The sequence below is a fragment of the Gymnogyps californianus genome, chromosome 1 (genome assembly GCF_018139145.2).
Source record: "Gymnogyps californianus isolate 813 chromosome 1, ASM1813914v2, whole genome shotgun sequence".
Taxonomy (NCBI): Eukaryota; Metazoa; Chordata; class Aves; order Accipitriformes; family Cathartidae; genus Gymnogyps; species Gymnogyps californianus.
Genome location: NC_059471.1, coordinates 87,289,633 through 87,309,833, shown reverse-complemented (window position 1 = coordinate 87,309,833; position 20,201 = coordinate 87,289,633). Strand labels below are relative to the sequence as shown.

Below are 20,201 nucleotides of genomic sequence, written 5' to 3'. Positions count from 1 at the left end.
AGTCATGGGAATCTGTCATAGATACTTGGATATTAGGTGTGATTTAAGCAGTCATGCTAATATTCCAGGCAAGGTGTTAGAGCAAGATGCCCTAGAGATTTTACAATGGCATTTTGAGAAGATTACGTGTTATGAAAATGCAGGCGCCTGGTTCCCATGACTAACCTGAGTGAGATCTGTTATAGAAATAGCCCTTTCATACTTTTCTGCAAAAACAACCATCTCATATCACATATGGTTTCTATTACCTTTGAAACTCATTGCACTGTGCACATTTCATTTTAGGCCTGAGTAGTCCATGTCTCTCCACTGGCTGTAACAAGAAATGGATTCTGCATTAAACAAGTTAACTGACAAGCGCTCCAAGACCTTGTTCAAGCAGCCAGGCAAAGTAAACCATACTAGAAATCTTTTTTGTTAAACTCTTTTAATAAATAATACCAACCTGTGTACTGAAGATGCATGGGGTGTCCTACATACAGCATGTCAATATGGGGTGGATGTTTTACCCTGATTAGCCTTGTTTGGTTCTCTAAAGAAGGAGTCACACAAAAGCTTGGAACAAAGTCCTTCTGGCAGTCCATGTTGGTTCGACAAACTTTGCTGGCCTCAATAACTTTTCGTGCTGGCAGACAGGCATACTGCAAAGGGCATTTAAAATGATTATAAAATTTAAAGGTATTTTCCAACAGATCAGAATAAAAGGTACTATACATTCCTTTTTAAAGCAAAGGAAGTGCCTCACTGATATACTACCAGCCCATGAAGAGCTGAAATCTGATTTTGGGGTTTTTTTTGTCAAATCCTGCAGAACCTCCACCTGATATATATTCAGCCTGTCATTCCATTTTTTGGTGGAATGTGGAAGAGAGGGTGTGCACACGTACCAAAATAAAAGCTAACTATTTTTAAAAAGGTACACACATGCACAACAAAAAATCAAGGCATCTAAACATAAGTCAGTGATTTCTAATGAACAGAGCCTGCATCAACATACTAGTGACTTACCTGTTGAAGAAGTTTTAGTCTTCATTGATCTAAAACCTCATTTGGCTGAGCAAAACCTTATGTTCAGCAAACAAACTAACAAACCTACCGGCTGTGTGGTAGCTAAGAAACCATTCTCAACTAAGATGAACACAGGACTTAATGCAGCGCTGTGTCCCAAGTCCTACCTATAACGCTCTTTCACTCTGCAGTCTGAAAGATCAGATCTTTCTTGCTCCCCACAGGCCAAAGAGAGTACAGCAGAAAGGAACAGGAAATTGTTTCTCCCCCTCATGTCTCTCGTAAAAGCTCAGTGATAATTTTCCTTTTGTTCTTAAACACAAGCAAGGCAAGATCTTCATCTACTGTTTGCCTTAGAGAAAAAAAAAAAAGATAAAAGATTTTTTTGCTTCTTAGCCTGATAGTTACACTCCCCATAGAAGCATGAATGTCAGACACTCTCCATTAACCTCAATACAAGCTCTTTCTATTCTAATGAGGGGGAGAGGGCACACTTTCAAATCTTTCAAATACTGCTGCATAGCACTGCAAAGACTATTTAAAATAATTGTTCAAAAACTCACAGCCCGTCTAAGGACACTTGAAGGTTACAGGCTTCTGGATGCTTTTATTTCTTCTCTGTTCCTAAGTAGCAACTATGAGCTTAAGAATGTCAAAGCTCAGTGGGGTAGTGATTTATCAAATCTTGCTGAACTCCAGGATGTTACCAGCCACTGTCACATTTCAAATGAACTGCTGGTCTGTGCTCAATTCTTAGTGGTTAAATACCACAAAAACACCCTGGAGTGGGAAGCTTACCATCGTAGAAACTGTATATATAGCAGATGTAGGAACAGACTTACATCCGTTTCTTTAGGTATTTATCACTAGAGGTCAGAACAATAACTGGTATGGGTAGAAAAGTTTACACAGTTGGTACTTGTGCTCTTTTTCTTGTAAACAGCTGTTAGAAATATTACATGACTGTCAATATGGATCATGTATTTTAACAAACATTTCTGTATTTTGAAGAGAGTAAGTCAAACTCCTACTGAGACACTTTATACGTTTCCACATGTTATAAGAAAATCAACATGGTGAGAAAGGAATCAAATAGAGGCCCTGATTTTGAGAAATTGGGCAATCTCTAGGATCTTCTCTTGCATGTTTTTAGTTCAACTTAGTGAGCAGCACTGCTGGCTTCAGACAAAATAACTGAACTGATAGTCCAGTGCTTTGCTTTGCCCGTAGTGCTTAGTACCTTTAAAGACTGAAGCACCAAAATAAGCAATTTCACCTTGTTCTCAAAAGTTGTTTTTTCTCACCAATATTCTCATCCAGTGGTGAATATGGAGGCAGTGTCTTTCTGCCTAAAGGAATGAGGGGTATAAGATCTTTTCTGGTTCTTCCAGAGACTCCCTAATAAATCATGGGAAAAATCATAACTAATACTTTGGTTTTTTAAGCTGTAAATGGGGAGAATAACACACACATACACCTTTATTACAAACTGTAGGTATTCTTAAGCACTTAAGTATGCTGCATAAATGTTGGCAAATATTACTAATTTAATTTAAATAATTTCAGATTTACCAAACAGAATTAGCAGTTTAAGTAACTTACCAGGTGGCTGTCCAAGTTATTGCTATATGAAAAGCAAATGTCTGTGAGGCTGTTGTTACTACAACATTCAACTGTGCCATCGAGTCTTCTATAGACTAAAGAACATAGGCATAGAGCAAATGATCAATATTATAGTAACTTCCTAAAAAGAGATTAGTCTTTCTGTAGCCTTCAAGAATTATAGTAATTCACAAAGCCTAGCTGTGGTTCAGTCGTAACTAAAAATAAGCTTCACCACTTTAACAATGTCACCTGATTTCAATCATGTCATATACTGATTTTTTCATCTTAATAAATCTCCTTGAGATACTGGGGATCTACCACTGCAATGTTCTGAGCATTATAAGTTACAAAATACTTTTATCCGTTGCCCTCAACTTGCATTAAGCTTTGGCATAGAAATTTGTTACCTGCTACTGTACTGATTTCACTGGCTGGCTATGGATATGATGAAGACTCAAAACGTCCTCTTTAAAATGGGAAAGCCTTTACAAGACTCAGATTTTGAAAGCTTTCCAAGCCTTGAAGGCTGCAGCAGTGAATAAATGATGTTTTAAACCATGATTTAAATAGTCTGGTACAGAATCTTTGTACAGATGTTCTTTAAATGAATTAAACCTAACTTACTCTACAACAACAGCTTTTAAAAAAAGCACAAAAGAATAGTCACTGTAAGAATCTGTGTCACAGCAACACTGCAGTACCTTTCTTAGGTAGATCAAGCCTGCAATACTGGTTGCTGATTTATCACTGCATAACCTGCAGTCCACTAACATGGAGCTTTATGTTTGGGGCTTACAGGTGCAAGCACTGTACCGTACAATCCTTTTTTAAAGTACCCTGAGGCTAAGCAACCACATATATTTTTGAATAGTGAATGACCATGAAATTACTTTCCTTATAAACTACATAGAAAACACTTTTTTTTTTTTAATTTCAAGAAGGTCCTTGGGGCATTGTTTTCTGTCTAGCTTCATACTCAAATAGTTTACTCTCCATTTGTTTTATGGTCAAGTAGATAGGGTCCATTTGCTAGATACATTTTTATTGATAACTGTATTTATGTCAAGTTGTGAACTGTCAAGATTTTGACAAATGACAGCTGCTAGAGACCAAACAGAGTTCATTTAATTTCAGAGGAATATTTCTCACTGCTGGAGGCTTATGGCTCCGAAAATGCAGACAGTGGTCTGATTAGAATGCAGCAGTGGGACAATGGGCTGCTAACACAATACAGCAACCAAGCTTGGAAGCAATATTGAGTCTCTAGTATTAAGTCTCTAGTATTTCAATCTAAATAGGACTGGTTCAGTTGCAGAATATGCAGTTTTATTATCCATGACTCTGAAATTGCATTTCAGAGAACAGCAGAATGTGAGCATATATACCTACAGCATCTAAGAACTGGTTCTTACTTGCCATCCCTGCCCAGCTGAAAGCATGTGCCAAAGTTGCCCTCCTCTTCAGAGGGATAATTCAAACTGTTAGGTCTCTAAAAGCAGGATCTTACCCATACTCCGCTAGTTTCCAGTTTAAATATTTATCTTAGTTCCAGCTGTAAGATTACTTTCCTTACATGCTAAAAAAAAAATTAATTTTTAAGTCTCACAAAAGAACTATAATGCATAAAAAAACATGGGTAGTTGAGCTGCCTCACCTGCTGTTTACTTCCAGTATGATGGAAAAATGCAGTGACAATTTTAAAGCTCTGAACAGCATCATATAAGTTTTGCTCAGCAGCAGCCCCTTACCTTTGGAATTCAGTCTCCATGGATGCTTGCATGACACAAACTCTAGAGAGCTTTAGGGCATGTCACAAGACATTCAGACAATTTAACTTGACTGTTCTTTTTTGTTCTACTTAATTTTTATTTATTGTTCTAGTTCAGTTCAGTTCACATTTTTTTGTTTCTCAGGGGTAAGCCGTTACAGCAACAAGCATTCTAATGTATAAATGAAAACAGAAGGAAATAGACTGACTTCTAGAAGCAATATGTGCAATCCAGACAAAACTGAGTTTATGGGCAATGACATTGTGAGGTTGAAGAAGCAAATGAAACATAAAACCCATATAGTGAGACACATCAGAAGAAGTGGCCATAATAAACCACATCATTGGGTTAAGCCATACAATTTGTAATGTCATGCTGATCAACAAGGCAGTAAGGTAATGTGTGGAATTTACATCTGCAAAAGATCACGGAGTTGATCCATATAACTGAACTAAAAATAGAGGAGATGATAATTGTATTACTGCTAATGACCATGTTATGCAATATCCTGAAGAGGCAAATTTCATTATTCAGATCACACAGGATATTTGTATAGGATAACCGGAAGACCAGAGAAATTCTTCTATCTACCTCTTGCTCACTTTCAGATTTCACAAAAATGAATGGCATATTGGTCACTGCTTAAGACAGGATAGCAGATTCGACTTATGCAAAATCTGTCCCCACCAAGAAATCCTAAATCCAAAATAGTCTTTAAGACATGATAAACTAATGAAGAGAGCATCTAAAGTCATACCTCTAGCTGGAAAGCTTAATTGCTGTAGGGTGGCTGCACTTATACAGTAGCCGACCTGTGACTTCTCTGTAATGTCTCCCAGACAGGAGTTCCAGTCTTCCACACTATAAACTGGGCAGTCTTGTAGGTTAGTGACAAGGTCTCCCACAAAAAGACCTCTTGGTCCATTGGCAGGAGAATCCTGAGAAGAAACAGTGAAGTCAGTTATGTTATTATAGTTAAAACTACAAGGATTTGTTTACAGTTCTGCCAAACAGCCATGAAATCTTTAGGTTAGGACACTATTCCCAGAGAAACAGAAAATCTCAGGGTCCACTAGAACTGATTATTTCAGCTTATGATAGAGCATTAGAAAAATGACATCCTATACAAAGAATAACTTATTTATTGCAAAGAAAAAGAAAAGGGCAAGTCTCCAAGTGTTCCGGAGGACGTCTTCAAATTTGAGTAATTATTTTCATACAAGTTAATATGTTGTGGGTTTTCCTACCATTTTAAGTTCAAGAAGCTTAAATTAATACCCTGAATCTTTCAACAAAGCAGATTTCGAAGGTATAAAGCATAATAAATGTCACTCTCCTGAGTTATATCAGTTCACTTTTAGATCCAAGAAAGACTGAATCCTTTCAGCTCTGCTGTTCAACTGTGCTGTATTTGATTAAGTCAGAAAAAAAATCAGTCCTTTCCAGAAACTCAGCAGTCTATCTCTACTTTGCTTCCAGCTGACCAAACAAGCAAGGAAATCAGCACAAAATAATCTTTAACATTAAAACCAGATAGCAATAACTAGAGCGATAATGCAGTTTCCAGTAGATTTACTTGGTGCCAATATTGAAAAGAAGTTAAAAAAACCCCCAGAAATAAGCCTGCAAACTCATCTCAAATGTCTAAACAGTTTTACAGTATGCTGAATAGTCTATAATTATTTATGCCATGTTCCTCACTTACTAATACTAAAAAACATGAGACTGAGAAGGAAACTTCAAGCAGACAAAAAATTCAATGTATTAGATTCTGCAGAGTGCTACACTGACCAAATCTGACTGTGATAATAAGAGACACAGGTACATTTCAGGTTACAAAGCATATAATATGAAAACAGTAAAGAACTTTTCTTACCTCTGCGACCTCAGTGACAAGTGCCCCAACACCCGTGTAATAGAAAGGGAAAAGAATGGCTGGCAGCATAAACAAACCCATGAAACTTGCAACACCAAGAACAAAATTATGCCACACTCCTAAAAAGAAGGAAAAAATCACATTTCTAAATAAACACTAATAACAAAGGGGTGTTTTTGAAATGCAAGATTCTAGAGTTACCTTCTAATCAACTTTCCTGAAATAATTACCGTAAGAATGGATGAAAAGTTAATTTGTGAACATAGGCATGAAAGAAGAATAAAGTAATATATTACTTCACAAACTTAAGTTTCTGTGATGTCACTTTGTAGGGGAGTTTTAGAGAAGCCTCTGAATGCCTGAGAATTATAGGATCAGAAAAGACAGGGAAGTGCCAAGTCCATTTTTAAGGTGTCATTCTACCATATTGATATTTCATCACATAATACTACTTTTCTATGTAGTATGTAGTGGGCAGAGTATCCAGAAGAAAAACTGGGCTTCTGAATCAATTCTTAATCTACAGTTTCTATCTACAGAGTTGTCATCAATTATAAATATTAAAAAACTAGTGGAATGAAATGTATTACTTGTCACCTTCTACCACAATAAACTGTTGAATTTAAAAATCTTAATCAATGGGCTTATATGTGAATAAATACTGTTTGTCCTAGTCAGCAAGATGGATGAAATTTAGTTGCAATTCAGTATTTTTCATGGTTATCTCCATTGTATTAATGAAAATAATTACCTGTATATTTGCCAAATAAGTTCAGAAAATTATTTGAAAAAAGGCTTCTTTTACAAGAAAATCTGGATCTAAAGCCACATCAAGAAACTAATTTGTGCAATCAGCATTTCCTGACACATTATTTTGGGCAACATATTTTCAACTGTAATCTTTATAGTATGCTGTTCTCCATAGGAAGAAATGAATCGCTATCATAAGACACACTTGGCTTCCTTCAACATCCAGTACTACACCAACTTTTCATTTCATTTGTGTTCTTGGACAAACATTTTGTATGACCAATGCAGGAAAACTTTTGAATGTTGAAGACTCCTTATTTCCTTTTTACAGTGCTTCATCTTGTTAAGAGGCGTTTGATTCAATTCTGTATTTACAGTACAGTTACAGGACAGGAACTGAAGTAAATATATTTAAAAACATATTAAACCTATCTTTCTGCCACTGTATATAACACACGAATCATAACATAACTCTTATTTCCCCTGGCTATCTCTACATGTCACCTGGTCTTCTTTTTCAATGTTTCTGATGCTGCAGAACTGAGAGACGTTTTTGGAGTACTTTAACTAAGGGTTTGTTGCCATTTTCACCAGTAGATGCTTCTTAAAGTGATTTCTCTTTCTGAAAGTTTTTAATCATCTCATTGAAAGGCAATGAGATAGATGAAATGTTTCAGCACTCAGTTCTCTTTATCTCACGCATATACATATGTGTACACACACATACACACACACATGTGCAACAAAACCAAAAGTATGAAGTAAATATTTTAACTTAATTGTTTTAACCTTTTAATCTTAAAAATAAACTTTATTTTCTCCAGCTTAAGAAAGGATCTAAGACAGAAACAAAATTCCATTGTAACAGTGTGGCTGCTAGAGAGAGTAAACTGGAAAAAAATTTAAATTAAAAAAAAAAAGAGGTGATGGAACTGCTGGAGGGTGACAAGGAATACTTTCAAACAGCTAGGAAAACATGGGCCTTAATACCATAATCTACACAGTTTGCTGTGTGGAATACAGCAGAAAAGTCTAAAATAGAAAGGCTTCAAATTCATCCCAGGCAATCCATAGAAAAATAAACAGGCTCAAAATGAGAATACCTGTAGAGGCACACTGCTGAGTATACCATCAATTTCATTTTGCTAGAACAGCCTCATTCTTGGATACCTAATTCCTTATATTTAAAAAGGGACACTTTACACAACCCTTAAAAGACCTTAAAACAATGTTTTAAAAATCTTTAACTCCTTTTTCTGTTAAAGACAAGACAAAACATATTGAAAAGGATCATAAAAAATAATATGAATATTTGAACTAATTATAAGAAAGTGCTGCACAGAAGCACTTTTCATCTACTAGGCATAGAATTAATGCTAAAAATATCACAAGTCTTACAAGAATGCTCATTCGCTGTTCTTGAACTCATGATGCCATCTGCTGTACAACTAATATACTCTTTAATCTCCAGAGTATAGGTGGGCTACGAAAGGAATATTCAGAGTTGTTCTCTACTCTAGCTCTTTTACTTAGCTGCCATACAAAAATCTGAAAGCATGTCTCTGTAAACTCAGATCTTCAGAACACTGAGAATAGGTTCATTCAACTGCTCTGACAATTAAGAAAAACTGAGTCAAGTTTACTGAATATCACATTTTATCATTATCAAACATCCCAGTTCCGAAACATACCTATCATTAGCTGTAAAAAAATGCATATATTTGTTATACCTAACTGATAACAAGCCATTGATACTAACCAGTCTTGCAACATGCTTGTTCCTACCTTGTATTCCCCTATTTCAGGTTTCCCAAGAAAGCTGAAAAATTATTATAGGTGTTTGCTTGTCATCAAAAACATGCAAGCAATTATTTTCTATTACAGCTTATAATCTTATTTTTCTAGATAATTTCTCAAGAATGTACATAAGCAACCCATTTTGAAAATCGGTATGTCTTCTCTTTCAGTTCTGTTCACAGTAGCTGGAAATGGAAATTGATTAATTTGAGAAACAGGGCTTCATAAAAGTTAGCCTATTGCAGTGAATGATTTTGCTTCATTAGGGTATTTGGAATATAGATATATTTACTTACCTAACGTTTATCATCATTTACTTGATTTATGAAAGCTTGAAAATATGCTTTGCTAAAGGCTTCTGTATGCCCAGCCTAAAACCCTCTATATAATGTTTTAGTTACAATATTCAAGAAACAATGTTAGTATCTAAACATTACAACAGGCTGGCTGCTATCCTACTGTCCCCCGCAATAGAAAATCATCAGTATCAAGAACTAAACCAAGATGCTAACTTTTCTATCTTTATTTCAGTAGTTTGGGAACCACCTTTGTCTCTAGAAATCAATAATACAAGTGGTTCAGGTAGCATAACACAGTCTCAGTCTAACTTCCCACAGCAACAAGGCCCTATTTCCTGGTAGCCAGAGACTTCAAAAAACATCAAATCAAAAACATTTGGAGGTTATTTGGAGCCATAATCTGTGACTCTCTTTGGATGTTTGTGGTTTAGCCTGTATTTCCTCCTGATGGCAACATTAAAACATAGTGAACTGTATAATAACATAACTCACACGTCACTGAAAATCACTCACAATACTGAAAAATCACATAATAGATTGCTCCTATTGCAGAAAATGGTAGTGAATTGCTCAAGGGTGTTCACCTGTGACAGCAAGTCATGTTCTCATACCACCAGTCTTCTGGCTGAGTATTTTCGAGCTTATGTGCTCCAAGGTTTTGCTACTCAGGCCATACAATATGCAAAAAAAAAAAAAAAAAAAAAAAAAAAAAAAAAAAGAAGACAAAGGAACTTCTGCACCTGAGCTGGTGTAAGAGCTTTTTCTAATGAGAGAGGAAGGTCAGAAACCACATTTTTTCCCCAACCACACAACTGGAATTTCTTATGCACAACTATTCTGAATCAGATCTAGGATATAATAATATTTTTCATGACAGGAAATTGGGACTCATTTAAGCTCCTAGAAACTGACATCTCTCCTCCAGAAAACAGGACAATAGGGACAGTAATGATCAAATGATTTTCTGAAATCACAATTTAGGTTCACGACAGAAGGATCACCTTTAGGTAAAGAGAAGCTTTTGTACTTCTTCATTTCAAACCTTCAGTCCTCCATCAAGGATTCACAAATGATGCCTGTATAATAAGTAACTGTGCTAAGCAAAGATTTAATAAAAAAGCACAAACTATTACCTGCACAAAATATCCTTAATTGCTGGACTGGAGATATCAGTTGCAAATGGGTTGTGAAGAGGTCAACAAATGCTCCAGGATAGACAATGAAGATAAAAATCCCAAATCCATTAAATCGTACTTGTTCTCTTAAAAAGAAGAAAAGAAAAATGAAATGGTGTTACTGTAAACAGAAAAATGAAAAAATGAGAGATTCTACATAGCACACATTTTTGACAATGAGAATAATTAAAATTACAATTACAAAACTAACTTATTCTTCATATTAAGAATATGAATACAATTAAAAGATAATTAAACTAAAGGATGTTTTCTGCAGTCGTTGCCACTTTTAAGCAGCACACATTTGTGAGCCCCGTAAAAAATAAAGGATAAGTTCAACTTCTTTTCTGTCTCCTGGTAACAGTAACACATAAAATACTTTAAAAAAACCCACAAACTACTTTCAAGTCAACATACATTTTAACATTTAGGGGATTTTTTCTTTTAAGTAAAAAAATGGCAGCCTGTAGGATGCAGTTTCAAACTAATCTATGAAATATTATCTGGAAGAAGCAATTGCTTTCCTTTTAAAGAAACACTTATAGATTTCTGGAATTTATCGTTTCTCTGTTTCTCCTAAATGAAATTTAGAGTAAATTGCAAACTAACAAAAATGAGGGAAATGTCATCGGAAAAAATGAAAACAAGTCAAGAGGTTAAAAGGACAAATGCTATTTAAATATATTAGTAGAAGACACTATCATACAGATGATATATATATGTATTTTTCAGAGGCTTTACAATTGCTTTTAAATGGCACTTTTTGGAATAACTACGTAAAGGTTTTATGAAGCTAGAAATTTCATAAGGGATTTATAGGGGCATGACAATCATGTTCTAAGACAATTACATTCCAATCACTATTCCAAGACAATCACGTTCCAAGACAAACCAGGCACGGATCAGCTAATCCCATATCTTTACTGAGACAGTACACTGGGCATAGTATTTTATTTATTCACATTTATTTATTTATTGTGCATATACAATAAAAGAAGACACAGAATTATACAAAATTAATCTGAATGAAGTAACACATTAATTCTGGAGTAAACTCAGCAGACCTACCTATGCTACCAATTAGTAATAGGCAGTCTAATGCCTATACATGTTTTCATGACTTGGGTAGCAGGTACAGAGGGAAGAAGAAAAAGACTTTTTGGCACAAGCCTTGACTAAGCTAAGGCTCTTGTAGTTCACAGCCAATACTATCTTGAATTGAAGTTGGCAAAAGTGTATTAGATTTCAGGGAGTCAAAGTGATTTGCCAGAATAATAAAATTTGCCCACAGCACAGCTATTTAGTAAAGCTTAAACCCTGAGGATTGACCATAACAGCACTATAGATGCAACTGTGCTAGGAGGGGGGGTAAAAAAAAAGTCAAGCAGAAAACGGCAGCAGCAACAGCAACGTACATTGGACAAACTAATTTTTCCCCTGGAAATAGCTGGGAATCAACTTTTTGACAAAAACATAACCCAAACTTGAATATTCAGAGCATTTGCTCCAGATCTTGAATGAAGATACCACACCACTAAGGTATAAGAATTATTCATTCTGCTTAAAAAGAGCTCTATAGTTACTCCTGGCTTCTCTGCAGTTAGCCAGCAGCATGTGAAGGCTCTGCAAGAGAAAGGAAATTTTGTTGCTTCTTCCTGTGGTGGGATGAGCAAGAGCAAGAGCTTCACCCTCCACAGAAAAGTCCCTGTGAATATTAGGGGAAAAAAGCTGAAAGACAAACAGAGCATATGAAACACAGAGGGTCCCCAACCACTCCTTTATTTGAGAACTTTTGGGGTTATGAAAAAGGTAGTAATTGGTTAAGATGCAGTCATGACTCCCTACACTCAAGAAAATCAGAGAAACAACTGAGGGCTGCATGCTCATGGGACAGATAATGATGATGTCCAGGAGAAATACGGAGGACACCTGAATACCAGTCCCAGTAACCACCACTTAACCCTCTTATGCTAGAGTGTCATTTAACAGTAATGACTAACCATGTCAAATAACTTTTTTGTGAAGTAATCATCATAGTTAAGTGACATTAAAAATATCAATCTTTGATCAAAATTAACACATCACTGAGATTAATAGGGGCAAATCACATTTGACTGAGTTACTTCTTCAGCCTGTTTGTATGCTACTTCACAAGCTATGTTTAAACAAATCAATTTAAAGTCTATTTTAAAGTACCATTGTGCAACAACGCATGGGTCCTGTTCAAGTGCCACAGCTGCAGAAATGCAATTGCTGTGTGAAAAACAGGACCACTTAAAAGAAGTATTATTTTAAACCTGATGCAGCATGGTATATTTGCCAAGTGGAAGTCCTTTCTCATGATCTGTAGAATAGACACTGTATTAAAACTCTGTCCTTAATTGTACACCCTTCCAAACTTAAAATCTAAGGAAGCTATGAAATACAGAATAAACAGACTCTCTAGATAAACCGAAGCAGTGCTAACAACATTCACCTGTAAGTAAATGCTCTGGATTATTAGGCCCTGTTGGCACATAGTAAGAGAAAAGTAATTTGTATTACCGAATAGCTGCCACCCCATGGCCGACTTCATGTATCACACCACTGATGAGGATTGCAGAGAAGAAATAGGTCAGCTGGCTGACAGGCAAATTTACACCAGGCACCTGTTGATGTGGGCATGACAACAAAACAAAACACAGGAGGAAACCAAGAGGTACAAAGACAAATCATTCTGCCCCTAAACTTGCTGCTCTCACTCAGCTTCTTCAGACCCGCAACAGAACAGGGGCCGTTCTCACGCAGCACTATCAGTTTGTACCTCTTCTCCTAATTTATTCAATGTATTTTAAAATATATTAAATATATATTCTTTTGTTGAAGGTTGAAAAGCTCTCCAGGTGCAAAAGCCTTCTCCCTGCCCTACTTATTCCCCACAGTCCTGACCGAATGTGTCCTCCTCTATATTAAGCTCGAGAAATTTATAAAAATGTACACAGACTTCCACTCAAATGAAACAGGCTTGGCAACTCTGAGCATTAGTTTACAATTTCCTGCAGTCAGTCATGTAGCTATAGAGAAGATCCACCGTTCAAAAAAAAATTTAAAAAAAGATTGTATGGCACTTAAAACACTATGAGCCCTAAAAGTTAAAAAATGAGCCTACAACTGGAACTGTCAGTCTCCCTTCTCTCTCCCTATCCAAATCACGAGACTATGCCAAATTTACAAGGTCAAAAAAAGGGTAACTGTTGTCTATGGTTCAAGTTTTTGCAGTCTACATATGGCAATTTTACCTTTAAAAAAAAAGCACTTGAAATGAGTATACTATTTTAATTTATGTAAGACATAATATGCAGGCCCTTCACATTCCTCCTGTTGCTGTGGATTCCCACCACTCCCCAAGTCCTTCATTGCACTAGTCATGAGACACCAACTGCTTCCAGATGGACTTCAAAGCAGTCACGAGTCAGAGAATGAGGAACCATCCCCTCTTTCCTCCTGATAGACTTTCCTCCTGCTCAGTTCCCATCCCCGCTCAGCTGCCGTGCTGCAGTGGGATAAGGCCACTTCTGCTGCCTGCTCTGGGACAGTTCTCCTGTCTGCTCCACAGCTCTCCCTGCTCGAGGCAGGGCGCACTCCACTACAGTCACTAACAGCTGATGTGAACACAACTTGAATTGCAATCTAGTGGCAGAAAAGAGATGCTATGGGCAAAAATTCCTGGCCTGTCTATAGGACCCTCTAAGGGACACAAAAGGCTGCAGATCCAACTGACCAGATCCGATTTGATTCTACCTTCATTCAGTCCTGCACATTCCTCAATTATATGCATTCACCTACCCATACAGCAGAACTCTACAATAGGTTGGTGAGACAATCTAGCTAAAAGAAATCCTTCGAAAGACTGTTTTCATTAATGTTAAACTGAATCATTTCACAAATTCTGTCCAGAGTGTGATCGTGACCAAGATATTTACCTTAAATGGCACAACTATCGTACCTCACTGTATGAAGACAGTTGCTTTTCATTCCTTAAGCATCCATTGCTTGTATTACAGCATCAGCTGGTGGCACTAATGCATCAGTTAACTGGCATTGCCAGTGGCCCTCTGCTCTGGGCACATGGGAGGACAGACAGCAATAGCAAGAGGTCCCATCTTAATACCACCATGACTATAGCCTGTTAGAACACAGCACCGGATGCTTTCAGACTTCACGTCAAAGAACCTAGTTTAAGATTCACCTAAAAGGGAAGCTATCTCTAATGAAGGGTTCTGAAACCAATAGCAGTGTTTTGTTAATAAGTATGGTTATCTTATATTTTATGGTCTTCTGGAGATGCCTTTAGGAAAAGAAGATCTTTGCTAGTAACTGATCTGCCTCTTTCCCACTTTTGTCAAAAGGCAACCAACACAAGAGGGGCCAGCTGAAGAAAAACAACCCAGTTACCTACAGATAGGTATTTTAAATAAAGTACATGACTGAACGAAAGAGGAAGGGTACAAAAATCTTAATCAATAAAACATAAGCAGAACTGTATCTCCCTCTCTCTATAGCCAAAGGCTAAAGGCTAAACAAATGTATGCCATAGGCTAAAGTTGAGTTTAAAAAAAAGTTGTTTTTTTTTTTAAATTAACTCACTCTCCTCCAGGCAGTCAAATACAAATAACTAATTTAAATGAGGAGAAGGTCCTCCTGACTTGTTCTTCACCTCTTTGCAACCACACACAGGTCACTCTTTTGTGTCAATTTATGCTAGCACATTCCCCTCAAAAAGAATACTGAAACTCTTTAAAGGCAGAATTATACAACTGTGACCGTTCAGAAATGAAAGAATGAGGTAGGAAAGAAAGAGAACCACAAGTCAACTTAGGAGAAGTAACCTTATCCCCATACATGACATTACATTATCCCTATACATTACACCTTTTCCAGTGCCAGTCTGTCCTTGGTTTGAATGCAGTGATATTGCCAGTAGGCAGTCACGGAGGAATCAATTCCACACTGAAATTGTGAACATTATCCTCGATTTCTGCTGTCATAGTTCCAGTTCACACCAGATTAATTTCAAAGGCTCACCTTTACTTTGGTTGCCTCTATTTTATTTTCCCCAAAGAGCAATATATTGCAAATGACCACTTTACTGTGGTGTCACAAAAGTGGATAGACCCATATAATGATCTCAGAAAATGAAGATGTAAGGGAGGCTTTTCTTACTCCAGAATCTAATAGCCATGCTTAGCATAGACCCTGTTGGCATGTAAATTAAAAATTTTCTGTCTCATGTTCAACTTGTGCTCTACTGAATGCACAGACTGCCCACTCCTGTCTGCTTCTGGAGATAATTCAGGAGCAGGCTGTGGACCAGGTGACTACAGTGGTAGTACCAGCAGTTCCCTCCCAGGTCTCGTTGCCTGCTTTTGCCAACACATGGTGCATTTGCTATATTCACCCTGCATGTGTGAAACAGACCCAAACCATCCCGAAGGCACTGAGTTTATGGCACACACTAATGATCAGGCTTCCTGCACTCATGCAATTTTTTAAGTCTAGCTGCATGCAGTCAGTTCAGCACTTACGGGAAGGCCTATCATGGCAGCATACAATTCCCAACTTCTGCTCGCCAGACTAGCTGAGTACTTTAGAGTAAAGTGGTTGGGCACCCCTGCTCTACGCCATGCAGCAGAAGGCAGAGCAATCTCATAGGACTTTCTGCATTTCTGCAAATATGACCATACATTCTGGCCAGATAGCACTCTTGGGGAAATAAGGGTGGCTAGGAATCCTTCCAGCTTAAAACTTTTGTAAGGCAATGTCAATTCTTCCATTGCTGCCTTGCATAGAGATAAAAAAGACAGTATTTGCAATCTCTCCCATTCTGTGAAATACATTCCTTTCTAAAACCTTACAATATATTGTCCAGCATCAGAAATCCATAAAACAATTAAATACATTGTTATTAGGCCTTTGACTAGATACTGCCAGAAACAGCACTTTCAATTTCACAGTGTAAATCAGGGCATAAGTCTTTGAACAATCAAAAAATATGCCATCTCCTCACTAATGAATCTTTGCTTCCACTATCACACAAAGCTCTTTACACTTCTTTCCTTTTCCACTGATGTTTTTTACTGCAATAAATGAAATAGAACTCCTCTCGTCTTGTGGATTATGGATGTGCTCTGCAAACTTTAAGGCCACCAGTGCCTCTACATTGCACAGCTCAGAGGCGGCAAATTCTTAGCTCTGTTTTGTATTCTTAGTACTATGATAATTTAGGGCTTTTCAAAATTACTAGCCAATTCTTACTCCTGAGAATTTTTAATATAAACTCTTCCACATGTTTGCCTTCATTTGTATTCCCCTCTTGTACTACCTCCACTCCCCATTTTTAAGGCTGATAACAAACCAACAAATTTTTATGTAGATGAATATCAGGACTTAGGTTATTCTCGCATGGGAGGATTTAAGCATCACATACCCCATTAAGAAGCTGGTTAGGATCAGTTCACAACTCTCAAATAAAGACCTGAGGAGAGAATACTTACCACAACTTGCAGCATACGATCATTCTGGGCTTTCGGTGCCTCAGTGAGCATCTGTGTCAGTGTTTGCATCAGTGTCTTTCCGAGAAGAATAACAGAGCCAAACATGGCAACTATACCAAACACCATTCCTACGCTGAACCTATAAAGAGAGGCAAATAGTTTAGCAATGCATAGCCATGAGAAGATAGGGTATATTCTCCAGATATGTAACTGCTTTAGCACAACTTAGCACATCAAACTCATAGGGCAAAACTTATCTGATGCTACTACCATTCATGTATCAGCAATCCAGTACAAAAATATTAGCTAACGGAAACTAATAACAATAATAACATATACTAATAACATTGACTAAGAAATTATAATATTTTCCTTGTTTAATAAATGTGTTACATCCAAACCACATCCTGATTAATTTTCAAATATTTTTCTCTTGTTCTTACACATTCTAAATTTTATTCAGTTACCCAATACATGTAACTTGCCATTAGCTATAAATATAAAAACATAACTAGCAATGTATAATTTACCATGTTGCACCACACCATCACATATTTAGAGACCTGGATCAAATGATGGGGTAGCATACATATTTATTTATATAAGCTTTTTCAATAAATTTTGCATCTTCCTCACAAACAATAAAAAGCGCTAAAGAACAATAAATGAGACTCTTCTAACGAAGAACAACTAAAAAGTACAACTGCAAGACCAGATTAAAATCAATTATTTAAAACACATTGTTCTTCTCACCGATTTGTTTTTCATTAAAATCAGCGTTGAAAATCATTTCAATTTACGTCAGTCCACCTAGTGGTGAATTTTTATTCAGCATTATTATTATTCTTATTTTACACTGTCCAATAGCTGAAGGATGTGATAAAGTTTATTTTCTAGCTAAAACACTTCAATTCACTACCAGTCCTTCTTCCTCTCACAACAGCATAACTGTTCTCTTACCATCCTTAATGAAGCTCACTGGGAATTAGTAAAGCAACATGTACTTGTAATGTTAATTAAAGAGACTGGCGGAAACATTATACTATAATAAATTATACACATTAAAAAATTCTGATTGACATAGAACTATTTCAGACTGAAATAGTAAAATCATTACATATGAGAGAAACCAATATGAAGCAAACCTCTCTTTTATTTACTATCTCACTGAATGTAGCAATACAGGAAATGAAAAGAAATTCGAACCTTACTCATTTTATATTTTCAGAGCAGATATAAAGTAATGCTAGGAACGCAACTGAGCAATAGTTTTCTAAACCAGTCCAGGAGCACCCATACTAACCACCCTGCTTATTTACCCATTCCCAGCAGTCTGTGCAATTTTAGCAGGGAAAGGTGCAGGCAGATAAAAGACAGAAGGTGAGCAACGTGCTTCTGAGCAGGTATAGTTGCTGAATGTCTGGGCAATGATTGACAACAGGGACACAACTGTCCTTGAATACTTTGTAAACTCTAGTGATCAGGGGAGAACTCTGTACATGATGGACAGATCTAGGATATGAGAAGCTGCTTTCAGACCTCCTCCTGCATGCAGTATTACACGTAATAGCTGTACTCTTAAGAACTATGCATAGTTCAAACCATATAGCATCTCAGTATGCAACCTATATTACAATTATGTATTTTTTAGCAGAGGAGAAAGACTTATACTGGCACAGTACAATTATGGCAACCACGCTAGTTTGGTTTCATCACTAGCCTAGTGAAATAACCATGTCTATCCATTGCACTTTTAAGGATGAAAGGCACAGATATTGTTGTTGACTCTGTATTTGACAGAAGAAAAAAAATCCTGAATTTATACCACAAATACAGAAATCTGGGTTTCCATCTCCCCCAGTTGTAGAACTGGCGGTTGAAGAGAGCCGTTTGCCATCGCATGTGAAAAGGAGAGACGCTCAAGCCGTATGTCAGCAGCCAGTCTTCATAAGATGCCTTCAGAGAGTTGGATGACTGCAAAACAATGGAAAATTAGTTTGACCAAAAACTTCTAGGAAGATTTTGTGTTATGTGACCAAGCAGTAAATGTGATCTGTTTATATAAAAACAGATATATAACTTCAGGTAAATGTCCTTGTCCTGGTTTCAGCTGGGACAGAGTTAACTTTCTTTTTAGTAGCTGGTACAGTGCTGTGTTTTGGATTTAGTGTGAGAATGATGTTGATAACACACTGATGGTTTAGTTGTTGCTAAGTAGCCTTATCTTAAGCCAAGGATTTTTCAGTTTCCCATGCTCTGCCAGCAAGCAGGTGTGCAAGAAGCTGGGAGGGAGCACAGCCGGGGCAGCTGACCTGAACTAGCCAAAGGGGTATTCCATACCATGGAACGTCATGCCCAGTATATAAACAGGGGGGAGTTGGCCGGGAGGTGCGGATTGCGGCTCGGGAACTAACTGGGCATCGGTCAGCGGATGGTGAGCAATTGCATTGTGCATCACTGGTTCTCCCCCCCCCCCTTCCTTTTTTTTTGTTAATATTCCTTTTCATTACTATTATTATTATATTTCATTATTACTATTGTTAGTATTATATTTTACTTTAGTTATTAAACCGTTCTTATCTCAACCCACGAGTTTTACTTTTTTTCTTTCCTTTCCTCCTCCTCACCCCACTGGGAGGGGGAGGGGGAAACGGCTGCGTGGTGCTGAGTTGCTGACTGGGGTTAAACCACGACAGTCCTGCACATTATTTATATTTTGACACATAGGTAAGTGTGACATGTAACATGAAAAAGTTATGCCACTGTTTTGATGTATATCGCAACAGCTCTAGGATTGCGAGAGAGATCGGGTATCCAGCGGTATTTGACAAACAAGATCTTATATCATCTTTCCCAGTGTTAAATCACTTTCAGTAGTTTTTAACTGTCTGGTTAGAGGGCTAAGGACTGAACTGTTTACGGTATTTTTTCAATGTGCAATTATATTCCAGTAAACGTTTTTAAAACTACAATAAAGAAAAATGCTTCTTTTGGCTTCAGCTGAAAAAACTGTTTCTAATATTGGTGAGGTTGGATCAGTACTGTAGATACCCTTTAGTAAGGGTAAAAATGAGGTCTACTTTTCAAACACAAAGACTATGCCTAAAGAGACTCGAAAATGTTTGATCATACTAACAAAAAGCCAGAAGGAATTTTAAATTATCAACCTGTATTGCAACAGCAATTTCACTACGATAACTTCCCAGCATTTCAAGATACTGCTAGAATGCCTTCCTAGTAGTTCCAAAGACTTCTCTTTATGAGAAATGTGACCTATAAACTATATGATTAATACTTATCTGCAGTATTATCTGATATTATAGACCGATAGACATAGTTTTGCAACTGCTATTTTATATGTTGTATAGAATATGGCACTTGTATTCTCA

General features: G+C 36.9%; 1 protein-coding gene across 1 annotated transcript in view; it reads right to left on the bottom strand.

Moving 5' to 3' along the window:
• The window catches only part of MBTPS2 (membrane bound transcription factor peptidase, site 2), a 32,366-nt gene that overhangs the window by 7,405 nt on the left and 4,760 nt on the right, over positions 1-20,201 (bottom strand). Inside the window, exons 2-9 of the mRNA XM_050907953.1 lie at positions 18,638-18,786; positions 16,813-16,951; positions 12,824-12,927; positions 10,238-10,365; positions 6,259-6,377; positions 5,140-5,320; positions 2,611-2,705; positions 446-641 (exon numbers count right to left, since the gene is read on the bottom strand). Coding sequence (XP_050763910.1) covers positions 446-641; positions 2,611-2,705; positions 5,140-5,320; positions 6,259-6,377; positions 10,238-10,365; positions 12,824-12,927; positions 16,813-16,951; positions 18,638-18,786 — 1,111 coding nt within the window. The remainder of the gene's footprint in view (positions 1-445; positions 642-2,610; positions 2,706-5,139; positions 5,321-6,258; positions 6,378-10,237; positions 10,366-12,823; positions 12,928-16,812; positions 16,952-18,637; positions 18,787-20,201) is intronic.